At 43.1% G+C, this 21,047-nt stretch overlaps 1 protein-coding gene and 3 non-coding genes across 4 annotated transcripts; all 4 read right to left on the bottom strand.

The window, feature by feature from the left end:
• Positions 1 to 293: 293 nt before the first annotated feature.
• On the bottom strand, positions 294 to 20,685 carry LOC138504296 (small ribosomal subunit protein eS17). Its single transcript, XM_069624697.1, has 5 exons — positions 20,500 to 20,685; positions 19,100 to 19,251; positions 14,295 to 14,400; positions 11,977 to 12,042; positions 294 to 427 (listed from the first exon to the last, which is right to left on the bottom strand). The coding sequence occupies exons 1-5, from the start codon at positions 20,668 to 20,670 to the stop codon at positions 347 to 349; spliced, it is 576 nt and encodes a 191-aa protein (XP_069480798.1). The 5' UTR covers positions 20,671 to 20,685; the 3' UTR covers positions 294 to 346.
• On the bottom strand, positions 12,978 to 13,104 carry LOC138505374 (small nucleolar RNA SNORA71). The gene has a single exon (XR_011280165.1). It is a non-coding gene; the product is annotated as a small nucleolar RNA SNORA71 (small nucleolar RNA).
• LOC138505370 (small nucleolar RNA SNORA71) lies at positions 14,769 to 14,901 on the bottom strand. The gene has a single exon (XR_011280162.1). It is a non-coding gene; the product is annotated as a small nucleolar RNA SNORA71 (small nucleolar RNA).
• LOC138505372 (small nucleolar RNA SNORA71) lies at positions 19,366 to 19,496 on the bottom strand. Its single transcript, XR_011280163.1, has one exon. It is a non-coding gene; the product is annotated as a small nucleolar RNA SNORA71 (small nucleolar RNA).
• Positions 20,686 to 21,047: the final 362 nt, after the last annotated feature.

A 21,047-nucleotide genomic window follows, 5' to 3' on the forward strand; every position in this document is an offset into this window, starting at 1 on the left:
CAGACCGAATAAATAGTGCAGATAGATTAACTGCAGGATTAGATGGTGAATTGTGCAACACATGGCAAAATACAACACCCGACTCAAAACAGTGGTGAGCAGATTTGTACATCTACCCCTAGTGAAGAGGACTGCGACTTCACCGTAATGTACAGCTTCCATCCTGTACGTAACAGCACACATTCTTCATTGACAACTTCCACATCTCCGTTGTAGTGGAACTCACTTGAAGTGTAGTGAAGATGGCAGGAAGTCGCAGCAAGCCATAGCAGCAATTAAGACAAGTGACAGGATTTGGGTTTTTGCACCCAACTTTATTGGAAACGGTATGATACAAAGATGGGTCTTAAATAGCTCCCCTGGGCTGTTTAAAGTTCATCCCCACAGTTGGCTGTGTAACTTGCAGGTTGGACAGACCGCCATAGTCCTAAAAAGAAAAAAAACGAATGTCACCTTCACAAGCACAACAATGAATATTCTTATAAACAAAGTAAAACGGTGACAATACAGCTTTTTTCGTCTCAAAATTGTGAGCGCCCACATACTGTGAGCCTTTGAAGGTCACATCTACTACTGCTTATGCGAGGCTGGAAGAAGTGCTGCCATATAATCCAGACGAAAAGGGGGCGGGTGTTCGGAGGGAGTGGAAAGAAAGGAAAAGAAATACTGGAGGGGCGAATTGTTCCTGGTCTCAAATAGCTACTCTAGGACTGGGTTTATTTTTTAGTCTAACAACTTGCAGAATATTAAAAGGGAAGTGCTGGATGGTGTTTCATAACAGTTTTTGGCAAACGATATTATGAAAAGATACCAGTGGTCCCTACTGAACTACAGAGGCCAACCCCATCAAAATACTTAATACTGAAACATGCTTTGACATTTACACCATAGTATACTGAATGTAAGCAAGATGGCCATTTACTTTTATCCAAGCACTGGACGGCAGATCATGCAAATCATCAATTTATACCGCAAAACAGCCCCTAGAACAACCCCAATTAACCCACAAATGGCACAAGTCACTCAGTTATGCTGCACAGTAGGCTCTAACACCACCAATGCAGCGTGCCTTGGCATTTCTGGTATGTAGAGATTCCTTAAGGTTCAACGGGCCCGTCACATATGCATGTCGATGCATCTATGGTACATTACTCAACTAGATGGGAGGGGGAACACAATCAGCATTTAAGTTTTTGAACACATTATATGTTGCCCCATTTCCAACTTTACCAAATTGTTTCCTAGATGGCAAATTTAATGCAAACTAAATCCAACAAACAACTTATGCGATGTTGCAAAACCAACCTACCATACTATTCCATTACCTAAAAAACTGGAGGCTGCCAGCAGCCAAACTTATGATCCCATAATCATCTCCAACCTAAGTTAAAAACAAAGCAAGGAGCAATTTCTTTCAACTCCAATCCATCCCAGCCATAGAAAACATGGGTTTCATTCATGTCCTAATGTAGCATTTCATGAGCCAAGATTAAAGCAGGTCACCCCCCTTGTGTTAGGAGGCTCTTGCCCCGTTCCATGGACACTGCTCTAAGGAGAGCCTTCCCTTCATCCTCCACCAACATCCTGTATCACGTCTACTGAACCCTCACCAACCAGCTCAGTCTATCCTTCCTGCCACAGACTCACTGTGGAGCCTGCGCTTCCATCAGCCATGCCGCAATCAACAGCACAGCATAATAGGGAAGGTCAATACCTGCACTGCCAATGGCAGCATGGCCAATACAGTAATCTGAATCATGCGAGCAATCACCTTAATTCTCTTCAGATTGACTTACTACAATAGTCAGTACTACTTGCTAAATTGCCAACCAAGGCCTAGGCTACATTCCTCCCCAAGACTGGAATGACAGCAACATCAAAGCACTCGAATATCAAATACAGACTACTCAAAACACTTTCATCCACCGGGCACCTCCATGGCTGGGAACCAGATGTAGCAAGAAGTAAATCATCCACTCTACCTCGTTTGGTAGGCTTCAATCAAGAACCACCCCAGCACTTGTCCAGCTCAAACAGAAACTGAACGCTCCGTCTCCATCCTAGAAAACCTAACAAACACCATACCGTGGAGACTATTTAAAAAAAAAAAAAAAAAGGAAAAGGAAGACCACCTGGTCTTCAGGCAATTTTCCCAAACCCAGCTGTTTGAGACTTCTAGACAAATGATCAGAGACACTTTCCAAAGAACAAACCAATCACTAAGCATATCAGACTCTGCCCTGAAGACCCAAGAAAGCACCAACACCTAAAGAATGCACTTTACACCAGGCAACCGGGTCAGCCAACCACACTTGCAAAAATCCCCACAGCAAACATTCAATTCAAAAACGATAAAAGCCAAACTCCATCGTGGCATCTCTCCAGCCCAGTCACAAACACATCTGTGCAATTGCTCATCTTGTCTCTGCATATAAAAAAACCCCCAGCTCTGCCTGCCTCGTACATCCAGCCAGGATGTAAACAATTTCACAGCAACACAACTTTCACACCCCACCAACCTAACCATATCCGTCTGTTATTCATACCAAAGACACCAAATGAGCATCAATCCAGAATTGTGGTGTACAGCCATGTCACCACAATCCCACTTTGTTTAGCAGTGATACCAACCAGAGGTCCGCAATGCACGGTGAAACTTATTTGCCATTTACTGCAAACAAAGTAAATGTTGAATAAAAGTATCAAACATCCACTGCAAAAGGTCCCAGCCCTCCATAAAATCGACTAGTAGAATTTGCAAGCCAGGCATGAGTCTGTAAAAGGCTAGCTACAGGAATGAACAAAATATATAGATATGATCAAAAGCCTCTGAAAACAGTTTGGCCTGCTCTCTCCCACAAGTGCAATCATAATGATAAACGGAGCAACGTGATCTATGGAGGCTAGTATATGGTATTGCAGTAGATCTGTAGATGTACAGACTGAAAGAAACCATCACTACTCTGTGTAAAAATCTAGTTACCATAGATTATTCATTATGCAAGAGGGGCATATTGCTTTAATGTACACAAACTAGTTGCAAAAAAGTATACAAAAGAAATTCTGTTTTAAAATGAAAACAGATGTTTACTCGCTTATAAAAATTAATCCTTAAAATGATTTTACTCCCAACTTTAAAAAGGAGTAAAATCCTTGCATCTGGAGCACTGCTCCCGACCCACTCCAGATACACCAGGTTGCGCGGAAATCATCAAAATAGTAGAGGTTCACAATATAAATCAGAATTGCAGAAAAACACCCAGAATTTTAGCCCTTCATATTATCACAGTACTTAACCAAATTAACCTGTTCCCGATTAATATATATTATAATGACGGCTCCTCTACCTCAACTGCATTTATATGGAATTTGGCTGCAGTTCTTAATGAGATTTTTAGGAACGTATGGTGGATCCTCCTCAGCATGCCACAAATAGACTAGCACAATTGAAAACATAAAAAAATGTAATGGGTAAACTATGGATTTTATTCTATTGGGAGTGGTTTTTAATCCGTTTAAATGGTAACATTGAAGTGGGGGGCGTCTGCTGGCGAGAAACTTTGTATACAAATAATAAATGTTCATGCATTGAAAACATGTATACTTCGGAAGCCATTTTTAATTGATGCCTAAAATGTCACTCGCCTGGGAAGTTTAAGGGAGACATTTGAAAACTAAGTTTTTTCAAAGCTAGCTTGATTCCTGAAATTGAAGGGAAGAACATGCATCTGGCACTCCAGAAACAGTTTAGGATCCATGATTTTTTTGGTCATATGCCACTTAATCACAAGTGTCAGACCCCAACCCCCCTGCTTTATTTTTTTAAGTCCAACATTGATTAGAACGTGCCCTACCAAACCCCCCCACGCCACCTTCCAAAGAGACTACTAGCTAGATCACTAAAAAAAATACATCCCAGAAGTATTCAGAGAGAAAAATAAAAACATTTAAAAAATAGTGTTCAAGCACAGAGGGAGAAGCTGGTGCAAACAGGCAATGAAAATGTGCCGAATACTATTCTCAGGAAACCCGACATTAACTTTTTGGAAATTAACAACTTTTGTGAATTCACCTCAAATTCTTGAAACCGCTTAGCATGAACATTATATTACATTACACTTGCACCAAGGCCGTGCCACACTATGGAATGCTGAAGCCAATAGCCGGGCATTACATTGTGATGTAGATATTATGACCACTATAAGTGCAGTAATTCGCAGGCTCCTGGTCCCATCAGCCTATGTAATCGAAGGGCAGACCCAATGTGTGCCAACGTTTTAAATGCACTCGTCAAATTTTAAAAATTTGACGGAACCCACCCTCACTGAAAACTTCCCATTTACGGATCTAAAAATTGGATCATATGAATTAGAGTAAAATATTAGTAGCTCTTCTTTAAGAGTGGCCAGATTTCAAAACAGGATTCCATAGTGGGGCAGGAAAGATTCTCAATATGTAAACGACAAAATTCAAACACCTGCATGGAAGCAACTCTCTGCCCGGGTATACCTAGCCAGCATGGACCTTTCGCTTGCCTTTCACGAGGCAAACCAAAATAGATTACGGATCAAAGTAAATCAATGGGACCTTCCAAACCATCTATTAAGCATTTTGGTTTATATACATTCTGACACTAATCTCCAAGTGAGGTTGAACATAGATGGTCACACATAGAAGTACAACTCCCACTTATATAGGTTTAAGACGGGGCTGCATTTTAGCCCCTATTCATGGATTTATATAGTGCTTCCTATATAACCAGTGGACATGGGACGATAGCTTGCAACCGCTGCATTTATTTCCCCCAAAGTAAATATTACTATATTATTTTGCATCTTTTATGCTGATGAGGTGATACTGCTAGACTCCACCCAAGTTGGGCTTCAAAGACACAGCCATTCAGCACTTGCATGCACAAAAATTACGAGGGCAAGCTTTAGTGGTTGAATAACCAAAAACGAGGGACAAGAACTTGGCGAAAATATTTGGGAATTGTCATGGTAAACCCAAATGGTAAACGTCTATAAAAATACGGGAAAGTGCAATACAGGCGAGAGCCCAAATGAAATATCTTCAAGTTTGTGAAAAACACTAAACCCATTAAAATAAATGTTACGAAGGCAGGGTCATCCCAGCGCAGTGTATGGCCTGAAAACCCATCTTTTGGCTACGATTATTCATAAATTGAAAGCTGCATCTGGAGAATGGTGTGCCTTCCTACAGCAGTTCCAGTTGCTGCAATCCGTTTGAGGCTGCGATCCCTAAATTCACATCTTCTCTGGAGAAGAAAGTTTGCAAAAATCTTTTGAGTTTAGCAGTCCTTTGCAACACGGGTTGTCCAGGAAAACCTAAGCATGAACCTATGCCTTTTTATGATTCTTGCTGAGAATCCTTTCATTAATGTAAATCAGCGAATTCTCTAAGTGTTTCGGGAATTTATATCGTTTACCCTAATGTGCAATTATATTGTTTACATTAATGTGCAATGTTTGCCATTAAACCATTAGCACAACAAAAAAAAAACAAAAAAAAAGACCTGCAGTATCCAAAAAATATCTATTCTCATGTTCCAAGGGAGAGAGACACCCCCCCTGATGCTGGCTAACACCCAATCAGCAGATTCAAGATGCAAAAGAACTGGATTCAAAAGGAATATATATATATATATATATATATATATATATATATATATATATATATATATATATATATATATATATATATATATATATACACACACACACACACACACCACTTGGGTTCCCAATGGGATTTGGAAACATGCCAGTGTAAAACTTTCAAACGCACGCAAGATTGGACCATCCTCTCTGCTAATGATCTTAATCAGGTCAATACTCAGGCATTCATGAGACCCGCCCATGTACATAGATCTCTCCGAAGCATGCGCCAAGATCAAGACATTTGGATGCCTACACATTCAGAATATTCAAAAGAACGACATAACTGCATAATACACGCAGAAAAAGCGACACATCCAACTGCGCTAGAACAACCAACTTCCTATTTTCTTCAGACGTTACAAGTAATAGTGTTTGGTTTGTACCGGCTTACAAATTGCATGCCCTGCAGAGGGCAATATTTATAGTTGCTTCACGGTATTTCAAGTGGCTTACTGCCCCCAAGTAGAAGGGTGTCGCCTAGGGAATCCTTCCGTACTAGCCATAGGCTACATGCATAGGTATAGTCTTCCTGCGTCACTCCTAGATGTTTTTTCCTGACAGGAAGCTTATTATACTAGCCTAGGAAGTAGTGTGCAAGTACCGATTTTTCTGCCACCTTGGAGGGGAAGGATTGGGTGCATGTGACTAAACGGACACGCCACAGACCATTACTGGGAAAGTAATGTCGGCCTTCCGAGGCTAGCGAATCTTGAGACTTGCATGCTTTACACATACTAGCAAGCAGTACCTGAGGTTGGAGGGCAAGCAGGAGAAAAAAAATAGCAAATAAGTTCAGTATTGCCAGGCCCACCCGTGAATATGTCACTGCTTTATCCATGTAGCAGCTTTGCAAATGCAAACTAAAGAAATATTTGCAATGAAAGCCAACAGCGTACCCCGTCGTGGGGAGGGAGCTTCTGGAGTAAACATAAGGGGTTTTGTGCGCCACTTTCTAGCATACTTGAATAAATCACACAATCCACAACGCAATTGTAGATTTGGTGACTCGACCCACCTTCCGACCTTTTGCAAAAGACAAATATTCAAACTATCCATGAGGGTTTAGCGCTATCAGGATTTATCAAAAGTCTAAACTTGTAATATAGAGCCACATTTCTTTCCATTTCACTCTTAAAGTTGCATTGTGTTATGCTTATGGGTAAGGTCATAAGATTCGGATATTTTTTTTTATTTTGACTAAACATTTTAAGGGCTTATTTTCCTTTTTTGAATGATTATTGGAAAAGTACGGTTGTATTGATTGTATATAGTTTCTCTTTTTTAATTTACTGTTAATGGTGTTGACGAATTAAAATTCATTTTTGTAATGTCTCTGGATTTTATGATATGCTTAGGCTGTTTTGTAAAGTTTTGAATAAACCATATACATTAAAAAAATAAAGACATTTTGCGCAAGGACAATGGCTGGTTCCTCAAAATTAAACAGAACTGCTATGCGCACGACAGGCGTATTAACTAATCTCTTGTCAAAGGTATGCAATGGTCTCGTCGTGTGAGGAAAGTGCTGTGTTCCAAGCAGAACCTGAATTGCTGCAAAAGATTCATCTTCAAAGATATGGAGACTGGAATGGAGGTACTGCCATTAGAAGAGCAGCGTTCCAAGTCTAACTGGCACTTTACACCAAGACAAGTGTACCTTACATAAATTAAAATAGCCCTGCCCGGAGTCCAGCAAATAGAGGAGCTCACCAAGCCACTGGGTTTACTTTTTTTTACTTCTGCCCCAGTAGCAGTTCCTAGCGTTAAGTCTTCTTGCCTCAAAAGTACATCCATACAGCGTTGTGGCACGGTCAAGTAACCACATTCTATAGGAGACATTGAAGTAGGAACCCAGGTGTCCAGTCATTCATTCAAAAACAAAAAAGATTGAATGCAATACATTAAGAGTCAAAAGGACCGAAAAAATAAAAGTCAGAAAGCCTTTTTTTATGCATTTTTTGGGGGTTTTGGAATAGGTAAAATTAATTGTTTTTGGCCTAAAAACAGGGTTTAGGGCGGGTGGTGACCCCCGCCAAAAAAAGTGTTTTCCCCGGTCCTTTTGACTCCAATGTATTGCATTTCGATCCTTTGTATTCAATCCTTTAACCCATAACCAGGAACCCAACATCCCGCAAGTTATTTTCACACACAGATTTGCCTCAGTGCCTGCAGCACTTGGCCCCTTCCTCTGTGGGTGATACTGCTCCATGGAATCATGAAATTAACGAGAGCTAGACATCATTTGATCACTGTAGTTGAAAGAGAATTGTGGTAATTGGTCGTGTTTAAATTACATTGCGTATGGTTTTCCAGTGGGGGGCAATTGTCAAGGTAGGCATATACCTGGAGCCCCCAGTCTGCACAGTTGTGTGCTAAGCACATGTAGTACCTTTTTGATGCACATGGTTTTGTTGCAACCCAAAAGAGGAAGGTCTTTGAATTGAAAGTCAACTTTGACTGAGAACATGGATGCCTAGTGAACACGGGAAGTATGTATCTTTCATGTCCAGGGTTGCCATCTATTCTCCCTACAAGGTGATCATTTAGTACTTGTGGGGTTCCACAAGCTTTGTTGCTTGTCTTGTACTGGTCTCATGGTTAGGACCTTCTTTGGCACTAGCAAATACATAGAGTAAAAACCTGCATTTGCAAAATGGCACCTCCTCAATGGAATCTTTTGTATAAGGCTGGCGACTTACGAATAAGCCAGAGGTGTTTTGAGGGCAACTGCTGGGTGTTATATTGTATTGTTTTTAAAGTAGTTCAATGCACTACCACCCATCTATAGTGTCCAACATCCACTGGCCATAAGAGGGGCTCCATCCCCCATAGGGTAATGGGAGGAGACCTAAACTTCGGAGTGATTGATTAGCATCATTCGTGAGTTTACCTCTATCCATGCCACGTTGCTGTAGTCTATTGGCTCGATTAAGAGGCTGGAGTGTGTGGAAGGGAGGGGGCCATCAAACACTGTCTTTTCCAGGCCATTGTGAACAGATTTCCTAAATAAAAGGTAAACTTGCAGTCTTTGATAGTGGCTTGTCTCTTGACAAAACCCTGTTCACCATAGCCTCTGATGGCTTTTCAAAAAGGCCACTTGCTTGGGTTTCTTGCAGAGTATAAACCAGTCAATCGTGCACAATCTTATTGCGCAACGGGAGCTGTGGCATTTACGGCTGTGATAAGTCTCCTCTTTTTGGGAGCTGATACGAAGCAAAAAGGAGTACAGCACATCTGTTGCTGTAGTGAAAACTGGAAAGTCGGGTTGGGATGGCTTTTATATAAAACTAGAGACGATAGTGGCTTATATTTCTTGTGTAAAGCTCCTGCAGAAGCTGGCATCTAATGTGGCGTTAAATTGGGTCTTGTAGTTTAAAAGTGGATGGCACTGTGTGATAGGATGCTGCTCCCCCATCTACTCAAAATCATTCTTCCTTAGTTTTGATTATGAACCTAGCTGCTGCCCCTTTTGTAGTTTAGCCAAATAACCTCTTTAGGTGACCCATTAGTGGTCCATTGTCTGGAGGATCTATGGGGTAAAACCATGTGGGTCGTCCAGTCATCTTCACTGTGGTACTTTAACAGGCGCCCTTTTCCTCAAAGCTAATCTGGCTGCATACATTCCATTATGTGCCTGAATGGGATCCCTCCTGGAAGCAGCATCTTCATTTGCCTTTCCTGCAGGGAGGTTGCAATCTACAAGGCTGAGCTCAAGGGCTGCTGTGCTTACACCACTAGTTTCAACACACAGTATCACCACAACTGGTTCTATTCTGCTTGAGAGGGAGCAGATTTTTATGGAGTAGTTACTTGAAGCCCATCGGACTACTGCACAGGTAACACCCAGTAAGGGTTTAATGCATGTGCAGTTATATGTATCCTAGAGAACTATAGCGTAGAAACAGGCAATAACCGTGCCCCATTAAAAGAAATATGGAGCAAAAGAAGCTTGTTAAGCTAATGTGTAAGCCCACAGAGCATCACTCACGTGGCTTTAAAAGGGAGGTGACATTTCAGCGACAGCTACTGGTGGCACTGACGCAACACTAAATGGATGGATACCTACAAACCTAACTTTGTTGTCTGTGTGGGTAATGAATCATGGAAGGTTGCTGTGACCGTTACATTAACCAGCACTTGGATGCAATTGACAGCATTTTTCATTATGGAAAAATGCTTCCCATTGATATTATTTGTATCAAAGGTAACCAGGGAGAACAAGACCACGATCTTACTAGGGTCAGTGACATTGAGATCGTGCAAGTGCATGGGAGGTGGGGAGAAAGTGTTGAGCAAAGAAATAATATAAACAAACGGTGGTAGTGCAGCCAGCAGTGGCAAGTGCTAGGTTTAAGGCAACAGACAGGGTGTGTCTGATAAGTGCAGAAAGAAGGGCCGGGGGGAGCTGCAGGGTTACAGATACAGACCCCAGTGCAAGGGAATGCCACGAGGCAGTTTGGGAGGTTGGCAGGGTGAGCAGGTACCTGGCCCCAAAAGTCAGAGGGTAACCAGGTGAACGATGCCGAGACAGAACAGATCAGCAGGGGAGAAGGCGAGCGAAGGCAGAAGCAAAGGGGAAGGTCTTGGGGTGCTTCTGGAACTAGAGCTGATTCTCAAGTTTCAGAGGGGCAGGGAGGCTGTTCCAGGAGGCCCCAGCCAAAGACGGATCTACCCCCAGCTAGTTTCTTTGAAAAACGACAGACCCAGAGGAAGTTAGGTGGCGGAGCGAAGAGCTCAAGAGGTAATGTATTTATGGAGGAACAGCTGAAGTTATTTTGTCCCAGGCTCCAGAAAGCCTTGTGGACAATGCAAAGGGTCTTGAAATTAATCCTTGCAGCCACAGGGAGCCAGTAGACAGATTTCATGGCTGGAGAGATACGATCACAGGGCTTGAGGCCAAGGAAAAGTCTTGTTCTGGATAAGTTGGAAAGGGCAGAGAGTAGAGGCAGGTAGATTTATAAAGAGGCGGTTGCAATTATCCAACCTAGAGAGAACCAGGGCTCAAGAGACAAGTGAGCTTCTGGGGGAAGGGCACAATACCTCCAAGGAGGTGCAGTAGGAAATTTGACTTTTTAGAGACAGATGTGGGCACAGAAGGAAAGCGTGGCATCAAAGATGACCCTGTGGTTCTTAGCCTCGCAGTTGGGGTTAGGAAGGCAGCCAAGGGAGGCCGGCCAGAGAGTGACAGGAAAGTAGGGTGAAGGTGTGCCGATGAGGAGGATCTCCGTCTTGCTGGCATTCAGGCAGAAATTGTTGGCGGCACACCAATACTTAATGGCAAATAGGCAGAGATAGGAGAAGTGGAATAGGGAATGAGTTGAGTGTCATCAGCATAGCACTGAAAATTGGAGCAGAAAATGTTAATGTGGTGGGCGAGAGTTGCCAGGTATTGGTTGAAAAGCCAGGGTGAGAGTTTAGACCCCTGGGGAACACTGCAGGTAGAAAAGGGAGACACGAAAGGACCCGCGTTGGACCTGGGAGGGTCGATTGTCAGCAAGGCCAGACCCAGATTGGCGATGCCAGGTTGTCAGACAGTTATGGTATGGTTGACAGTGTCAAAGACAGAAGAGAGAGTAGGACGAGAACAAAGGGGAGGTTAGAGAGCAGATATTCAGAGATGTAGGAGAGAAGTTTCCGTGCTTCTGGCAGCTCTAAAGACAGGCTGATAATGAAGGTTAAGCTGCGAGATAGTGTTTGAAAAGAGGGTGCACAAGAGTGCTTCAGAGGGGAGGGGAAGGAGAGGTTGCAGAAATCAGACAAGGCAGGAGCAAGGGTGTCAATGTGGTCCTTGATGGTTTTGGAAGAACATGGTGGAACCTGTTTTGACAAGACTTTCATAGATCGGTCTAGCGACCTTGTCAGGGGAGAAAGAGGGTGGGGGTGGCTGCAGGAGGGCCGAATTCACAGAAGGAGGGGACCAGAGGGTGGACAGGATATCCTGTTTTTTTTTTTAGATGAAGTGTGAGGAAACGGGCCGTGCAAAGGGCCTGGGAGGTGACAGGAGAGGTAGATACTGCAGCAGGGCTGGCCAGCTCCTTGCAGATTAAAAAAAAAATAATAGTTTGGCTGAGTTGTTAGATGCCGCAGAGAGGCAAAAACATAACCTAAATGCTATGCAAATCAAAAATATGACTTAAATGTGTAATGTAGGGCAGCAATACAACTACAGAAAGACAAATTTGCAAATAAATACCTTTGAGGCATGGTAACAGTTGTCAAGTAGAAAAACAGAATACCACAGCCAGTGTGTAGACCAAGGGCAATTCAATTGCCTTTTCAAGGCCAAAAAACATACCATTAGCCTCAGCATTTCCTTGGTGTCTGGGTCCACTTCGATGATCTCCTGGTCAAGGGCAGAGACCTAAAAAATAAAATGTGATGTCAGAGAAGTACTTTAAATCATGCATCAATATTTACCTTGCATAAGCTAAAGGAAAGCAGGGGAGATGGAAGCAGAGATCGCTTTAAAACCCGTCCCGGCCGAGTCTAAACTGTGCAGTGTGGAGCATTTTATTTACCTAGCACTGGCAGTTAAGAGAAAAAAAAACATGGTTAAGGGACCCATCGCTCAGCTGCTAGTTCTTACTGCCATACCAATTTTGGTTTTGGATCGTTTGCTAGAATACGGCGTTGACCCAAAGCTGCAGAAGGACTTCGGTCTACCCCGTATGAAAAAAGGAATGCAATGATTTTCATGTAGGTAAAAAGGAGGCAAAAAGTACCAAACAGGAAACCTCAAGATGCCAAAAAAGGACTGCGTAGAAATAAAAACGTGCGAGCCTTTGATAACATGCAAGCCCAAATACGATTCAGAAATTAAACAGCTGTTGAAATATACTATTAGTTTTATCAGTAAGAAAACGAACCCATCCCACCCAACCCCCCAAACCACAGAGGAGAGACCAGCAACCGTGAAGCGTTCTAATGAGGATATGGATGGGTAATCAAGCTTTTATTTGGCTTGTCTAGTATGGTTGACAAGGCGTCCTAGGTGGAAGAAGAGCAGGAAGATGGTCATTGTGAAGAATGGAACAGACCAATTGGCGAGCACTGGCTGGTAAAGAGTCCAGCTGAGAGGGCTTTTCTTGTTCAGTTCCATACCTGCTTTAACAATTTTCTCAGCATATTTTGGAAGACTAGGACATTTGGTTGATTCATCTGGGTTCGATTCATGGAACTCCATAAGAGTTCCTCTATAGTAACCACATTACAATTGACTAAAATGCATACCAATGAAGTCCAACTTGGATAAACAGTTTATTACAATGCAGTGGATTATATGATTACTCTGTGGCGTGTTGGAAAGATACAGGGTTTATTAGGGATCAGGCCCTATAAACACGGGAAAAACTTTCCAGGTTACTCTTCCTGCAGTATCAATGACCAGGACACTGGTGGTACCATGATCACTTTCGATGCAGGTTCTTGCTTTACACAAGAGCATTCTGGCAACAGTTGGTCTTTCAAAAAAAAAGTTCCACTAACAGTCCATTTACAAAACTGAGAATGATCATCAATTAAGATTGCTGCACAAGAATCAGTGTGTTAAACTAATGCCAATATTTTTCAGGAATGATGGCAGAGCAAAAAAGTATTTATGGATTATGATTGTATAAGAAGGTGGCGAGTATGACTGCAATTATCGAGACTTCAAATTAAATCCCTCACTGGGACACAACCATTGCTAAAAACTATACCAGTTCTAAAAAGAGGGCAGCTAAGAGGCAAGACAAAAGCCTTGGTGTAGAGCGGTGCAGAAATTGTGTGCGTCCTAGTCCCATCAGAAGTAAATTCTGGTTTAGACAGATCACAAGTAAAACCTGCCAACACAGGGCAGTCAATAGTTAGATCTAACTGGTTTCATAGAAAATATAGGTTTGTGTAAAAGAAAAGAAGGCAATCTGGGATGCTGGTGATTTGACCGAATCCATAAAGAGTTAAGTGACCATTTATTTGTATTGCGGAAGAGCCCACCCCCCACCCCCCCCAATTCCCCCTCCTCCTTCATCCTACCTTTGTTAATATACCTTACCCCACCACCAAATATACAAATTTTTTTTCTTCCCGGTAACTTTTTTTAAAAAAAACAATTCGGTCACTTCTTCCTTGAAAACATTGGATTCGGTCACTTCTATATATCAGGCAGTTTGTGGACTACCGCTAAAATCTGTTCATTTACAGACGTGTAAACCGCTGACTATACAAAATCCAGCTCCAATACAAAGTGAGACTGAGGAATAAGTCAAGGCCGTTAATGATACAACACAGAAACAAAGTAAACAATGGGTACAGGCCCTATAACGTTAAACGGGCCCTTAAGGACTGGAGAAAATACACTTCCAAAATGATGGAACAAAATCCATGTAAAGGGATGGGGGCCAGGGAGAAGAGATTACAAAATGCTGTGCTTGTGTTACCATTTATACTACCTTTCACAGTGTTTTACTAGATCAGTGAAGAGATAAGGTAGTCATCTAGACCAGGTCATTCAAAGAAAACATTTGGAAATGTGATGTGACAACTACAGAAAACAACCTAGCTGTAGTGCGGCAAAAAGCCATGCAGAAGTGTGCAGTTTGTCAAACCACCCAACACTTTAAAGCAAGAACTTACTTCTGGGACATAGTTATCCCTCCTTTCTCTTTCCTCTTCCTGCAGTTTGATGGAGATGCCTCTGACCGGGCCCCTCTGGATACGCTTCATCAAATGGGTGACATATCTGAGACCAGAGGGAATAAGTCAAAAGTGGGTCACTTCTCAAACCAAAAGCAATTTTTACTTCCATTCTACATACAAATGGGCAGCCCACAGTCGGTTCTTGGTACAATAGGTCTGTGCGCCAACCCCCCCACCAATATAACAGTCCTAACCATTAAGGAACATCCTTGGAGCACACAGCGGGATACTGCCAAGACAAGCACAGGCAGTAGTACTTTCTAAAACTTATAACATTGACAGAAAGATGCAACATTGGGGTCGATCCATTAGTCGCAAATGGTACATAAGAGCACATAGCAAAACCCACCTAAGCAGACCCCACCAGAATTTAACCAAAAAAAAAAATCAAATGGGTACAAAGCATTTAAGTGTTTGAAAGCCACAGGGTTTGAGCGGGACAGACAAGGGACCCTTCAAACACGGGAATTGCTTCCAAATGTTTCTCTCCCTGCATTATCAATGACCAGGTCACAATAATACCATGATCACTTTCGATGCAGGTTCAGGCAGAAGTGCAAAGAAATAGGCTCAGACCATGTCCACATTGGACATGACACAGTAGCAGCTGATGGGATTCCTTCAAGGCAACATACGAATGCTGCGAAAATATGTTATGCTTTGTACACCAAGTTCTTGTAGCAATGAACTTTGTACATCTCAAAACGTTGACGCTTCAGAAGAGAGAAGCCGTTAAAAACAGCAACCAAAGGCCCACACAAAGCCAGAAGGTAATGCTCACCAGCCAGCTAATCTTTCAAATTCGACTGGACTAGGTTACCCAAATTACAGTAACTCCCAATACCCGACTGATATTATATATTCTTTATACACAAATATTTAAAGTGTAGAATTGGAAACCCCAACAGACATCTAGCACGAACAATAATCTCACAAAAGTTACTTTGATAAACGTCGAAATTCCTGCACCCAGCCCCCCAAACTTTATTCAAAGACGTATATAATTAAAGAGAATCGCAGTGAGCCGAAACCCAAAAAAGCATCCCTTTATACTCCACTCGAACTTACTGCCACAACATGAAACTGCCCAGTATCCCCAATTGCCAGCAGCCTGTTCCATTATAGAAAAGGGTGCTTGGTGTTGGGTTTCCCCAAATTACCACTATTGAAGATGGAGTGGGGCATGTTTATTTATAACGCGTGCAAGACACAAGGGTATCGGGGCGCAGGAACATGAATATTTTCAGTTTACATAGTTACAAACGCGATACTATACAGTTAAAATGCAATGACAGGCAAAATAATATACAATGCATGTGTTGCACGAAATAAGTCACCAAACACAATGTCATAAAGTGACAGTTACAATAGTGAAATAACTACGTACAATACATACACAAGGGGTAGGAGAGGAGACAGTGCATATATACACATAGAGGGGTAGGAGATTACTAGATTAGCCTCATGAGGTAGAGGATAAGGATGGCCCATAATAGTGTTAGTGGTCATTTTCTTTGAACCAGTTTGGTCAGCTCTCAGAGAGGGGGGTATGGTGTTCTAAAGTTGGGCAGCTTTGACTGGGAAGCTGTTGCCGCTAACTTTAGTCAGTTTGAAACTAGGGACTGTTAGGCAATTATAGTAGGCCGCTCTGGTGGGTCAGAAAGGGGGTTTTCTGTTGATTCTGTCTATCAAGTAGCGGGGTGCCACGTTGTTTAAGTGGTTTTTAGCCTGATTTTATCAATAGTGGAGAGCCAGTTATTCTTCCTCCTTACCTCCGAGATGTTCTTTTTAGCCATTACCAGAGCTGCTGTCAGGGCGTTCTGCAAAGTTTGCATTTTTCTGTTGATGCGTTCATTGGAGCCAAGATATAGGCCATTACAGTAGTCCAATTTGGACAAAATAAGTGCTCTCGCCAGTGTGGTGCAGATGCTTGTAGAAAGGAAGGGTCTGGCCGATCTGACCAGCTTACATGTGTAGGCCATGGGGGATGCCATTGCATTCACCCGTTTCGCCAAGTAAGGCTAGAATCCAGACAGAAACCTTTTTTTTTTTACCTCCATGGCATATGTGTCAATATAACCAGCTAAATGTTTAAAATGGGGTGCAAAATAGTTGTGATTTGCTATCGGAAAGCTTTGAATAAGCAATCTAAAAGAATTCAGACAAAGATGGAACCTTGGATCGTTTTGATATAGCGTAGGCACGGTTTAAAGTAGTGGAACCTATGCATAACGTTTAAAAATCTGTGGCATTGTGCAGAATAATGACTAAATTTAACTTAGCATCTAAAATGCTAAACAGAATTCTGCGGGAGCCATTTTACAATTAATAGTTGCCAGTCTGCAAAAATTATTATGAAGTTGCAAGAATAGGAATGAAAGCAGGACAGTATCCTGTATGCAAATAAACACAGGGCAACATTTTATCACCGCTCTACAAAGTAACTGAAAAGTTAATTTCTACAGAAATAGAAAACAGGTAGAGGGCCCCAATGAGATACAGTAGCACAAAAGTTACAAGTCACTATAGCCACGGCAGTAAAACATAAAATAAATTCTAAGTGGTTGTGTTCCTTGGTCAAAATGAAAAACTGCCCATTTCCACCCTCTACACTATCAAGGTCATGCACATAAAGCCCGACTAAGCATGGTACGTCACTAAGCGTGAAGCAACATCTTGGAGGTGGCCAGTGAGGTTCGAGTCTAGAGCCACAGTATGGTGAGGTGCAGTTAGTGTCTCTTTAGTTGAACGGGGGGGGGGGCGGGCTTAGTCGGCCTTGTATTGCAGCAAAGGGGGTACATGCACCGCATGCCGACATTAGGAAAAGACGGCAGTAATCCTGGGGTGAATGGAACACATCAGAAATAAGTTATGTATAAAGACAGATATTTGTTACACTTCTTTGTTGAAGGAACAGAACTATTAAGATGTTTGTGGAGGTCATTTTCAACTATGAACATTTTGTCCAAGCAGTCATACACCACACTAAGCAATCCTTGTTCTGCTTTTTTATTTTAAATATCAGATAAAAGATACCTGAACTAAGCAAAAAAGTTAAAGAAAACATTCCACAACACGCTTGCGCGTCACTAGGAAGACCATTTGTAAACTGATCAGGTGACCGAATACAGCCTCCCTGAGACCATTTGCGCATGAAGTTAAAATCCAGGGTACTGTATGCCTTGCACTTTGAGGATTTGATAGTTACAACCAATTAAAAATAATAAACCATGGCGGTTCACCTCACATGATGAGAACAAAGACTGTACGTAAGGCAGTCTTATATGATATGGCATTTATATGTTTCAAAGCGTGACGAGGTAAAGGGGGGGGGGACAAGGGGAAGACAGACCTTGCTAGGCCAGGTGACATTGAGATAGCGCAAGTGCAGGGGAGAGGGGGTGCAGTGCAATATATAGTATCAACAGTAAAAAAAAAAAAATATATATATATATATATATATATATATATATATATATAATATATATAGGTAAAAAGTGCAGCCAGCTAGTGGCAAGTGCAGGGGTAAGAAAAGAGCTGGTCGGGAATGTAGTGATACAGAAACAGCCCAGTCCCCCCCCCCCCCCAAGCTGGCGGGGGAGGGGACCTGGGGCCGAGATCAGAGGGTAGCCTGGTGACCAGTGCAGTATTAATCAGGAGTACAGCAGGGGTGAGGAGGATAGAAAGCAGAAGCAAAGAGGAAGGAATTGAGGTGCTCCCAGATCCAGGGAAGGTTCTCCTCAAGTTTTAGGGGAGGCCCCAGCCGAAGAAAAATCTCCTTTGCACCACGTTTACCCAGAAGCTCACTGTCTACAGAGCTCTGGTTCTCTAGCCTGGACTATAGCAACAGCTTCTTTCTAAATCTGCCTACTTCTGCTCTCCACCCTCTGCAACGCATCAGTACAGGACTGATGAGACTTGTCCTTGGCCTCAAGCCCTGGGATTGTATCTCTCCAGCTCTGAAATCTCTCCATTGGCTCCCAGTAGATGCAAGGAATGAAACCCTCTGCATTGTGCACAAGGCTTTCTGGAGCCTGGGTCCATAATACCTTCAGCTATGCCTACGCAAATACCTCCCCTCTCAAACTTCGCTCCTCTACCTCAGGGTCAGTAGTTTTTCAAAGAAACGAGCTGGGGGTAGATCTGTCTTCGGCTGGGGCCTCCCTCTGGAACAGCCTCCCTGCCACTCAAACTTGAGGTGGTTCTCCTCAAGACCTTCCTCTTTGCTCCCGAATTCGCTCCCCCTCTCCCCTGCTGATGTGTTCTCTCTTGGCACCGCACACCTGGCCACCCTCTATCCTTTGGGCCAAGGTACCTGCTGACCCTACCACCCCCCTGCGCTGCCTGAGGGCCACCCCTGGCACTGGTGTCTATCTGTACCCATGCAGTCCCCCCTTTTCTTCCTGCACTTTTCAGACATACCCTGTCTGCTGCCTTAAACCCAGCACTTGCTGGCTACACTACCACTGTTTGTTGCCTTTATTATTAATCTGCTCCTCTTTTGCTCCGCACTCTCCACTTCTCCCCCTTTCCATGCACTTTTCCCCTCCCCCATGCACTTGCGCATTCTCATTGTCACTGGCCTAGTAAAATCCTTGTTTTGTTCTCCCCTGTCCCCCCCCCCGTCACGCTCTAAGACACTTGTGTACGAGCGCAATAGAAATAAAATATCAACCAACATCCTAATTTCTACACTCCACGCCAATGATGGGCAACTGCACCACTGCCAAGGTATTACTTACCCTGCAATTTTGTTGCGGAGCTTCTTACTGGGGATGATGGCGATTTCCTCACACACCCGCTTGTTGGTATGGAAGTCATTGCCCAGCCGGGTGTAATACTTCTCTATGATGACCCGGGCGGCCTTTTTCACGGTCTTTGTCCTCACGCGTCCCTGGAAGGAAGTAGAAAGAATCCAATTGTTAAAAATGATTAGCACCCCTCTAAAAGACATTCTATCCCACTTCAATACCCCAAATCCATCACACTTAAAATGTAAACATGGATGTGTCTGAAAGTCACAGGGTTTGGCAGGGATGAAAGACCCTTCAAACACGGGAAAAGCTTTCACATGTTTCTCTCCCTGCAGTATCAATGACCGGGCCACAGATTAGTACCACGATCACTTTCGATGCAGGCTCAATTGTACATTTAAAACAGCTTTCTTTTTATTACGACAACCCTCACAAGTCACAAATGCACTCAACTATAGCTAGCATCTCCGAACTAAATTGAAGTTTACAAAGAAAATTATACACACGACAGTGAAAGGTGGTGAGGACTGTGCGAATTATCGAACCGCCAGTGCAGGATTAAGTTTCACATAAGGCCACCCACTCAACGTTCACAAATGCCCATTACACGAATGGACCATATTTACATTCTCTTGACAACTATATACATGAGCGTATAACATTAGAAAGGTATTTCGAACAACATGTCCTACAAGCGTTGCGGTCACTCAACTCAAGAAACATATAGGCTTCGAAGTAGCTCCAGTACCCAAAAACAGAATGTCTCATAACATGCCTGAAAACAAGCATATTACAAAGGCCAAGGATTGGAAAATAGAAAACGCTGCGCCAAAAAAGAACACAAGTACGAGCAGCCTCAACACCTTTAACGTGCAACACCCTCAAAAGGTATCCATAAAAGAGCTGTCACTAGCAGCAACCAGCGGGGACACACGGGTTCCCCACAACCTTACTACCACATAAGGAATGGTTCACGCGCCTGCACGGGGATAGGAGTCCAGGAAACAGATCATCCTACGCTGACGTTTCTGTCGCCGCCAGCACCCTGGAGTCGGAGCGTGCAGGGGTTCCTAGGGTTGCCGAGAGTTCTCCCGAATAAATGGCTATGCTTATGCAGGGTGTGACCCCTTGTTTAAGGGAGGGTGCTGGTGTGAGGAGCTGTCCCTGAGCCAAGCCCCGAGTCCCAGTCGGCCTCCGCCAGGAGCAGCCGTCGCCCTGGAACACTTTATCGGCTCCCACTGCATAACCTCCCCATAGAAAAAAAAAATCACCCGGGGACCCCAAGAGATGCACTTAAAGACCCTCGCTACTCGCCGGACCGAGAAACCACACGTCAAGTCAGGATGGAATTGGATAGTCGATCGGAGAAGCCTAGAAATGACACCCACCATGTTGGACGAGGCTAGTAGAAGAGGGCAAAGGATGCCGGGAGAACAGATATAAAGCTGCGGAAAGAGCGTCTCTGTTGCTAAACCGAGAGAAAAGAATCTGACAGCAGCACCTGGCGGCGAAGATGGGAAATGCACTGTATTAGTGCCCAGTCGAGGGTAAAGTAGCATCCGAACTTGCCATCAGCCAAACCCCAAATAATGCTAAAACGTGCACTGATCCCCATAAAAAAGACAAAATAATCAAATACAAGTTTGACAATAATATTATATACTTATGTTCATTTCTATATAGGTATACTTTAATTTTTACGCGATAACGTAGACATACATTATTGGTAGTACTGGCTTGCGGACTAATACAATAATTCGCTTAATAGTTGTAGAAACAACTTTAGTTACTGCTCTATTTAGCGGCACTCTCAAAATAACGTTATTTACAATAAGGGTTCGCGGACGACTAGCGTTTACGCACATACGTGCTGAGTCATCGAAATGCGACCAGGAAGTTTTTGTGTTTTGGGGCTTTTAATAAGGGAACGAGAGAA

Source organism: Ambystoma mexicanum, chromosome 11, assembly GCF_040938575.1.
Source record: "Ambystoma mexicanum isolate Mex_15411 chromosome 11, UKY_AmexF1_1, whole genome shotgun sequence".
Lineage (NCBI taxonomy): Eukaryota > Metazoa > Chordata > Amphibia > Caudata > Ambystomatidae > Ambystoma > Ambystoma mexicanum.

What these genes read in the sequence shown, in the direction of transcription:
- LOC138504296 (XM_069624697.1), bottom strand. Translation starts at nt 20,670, where the DNA reads ATGCTACTTTACCCTCGACTGGGCACTAATACAGTGCATTTCCCATCT. An exon ending in TACTAGCCTCGTCCAACATG is followed by an intron (nt 19,252 to 20,499) that starts GTGGGTGTCATT and finishes ACTTCCTTCCAG; the next exon opens with GGACGCGTGAGGACAAAGAC. An exon ending in AGGAAATGCTGAGGCTAATG is followed by an intron (nt 428 to 11,976) that starts GTATGTTTTTTG and finishes TTTTCTTTTTAG; the next exon opens with GACTATGGCGGTCTGTCCAA.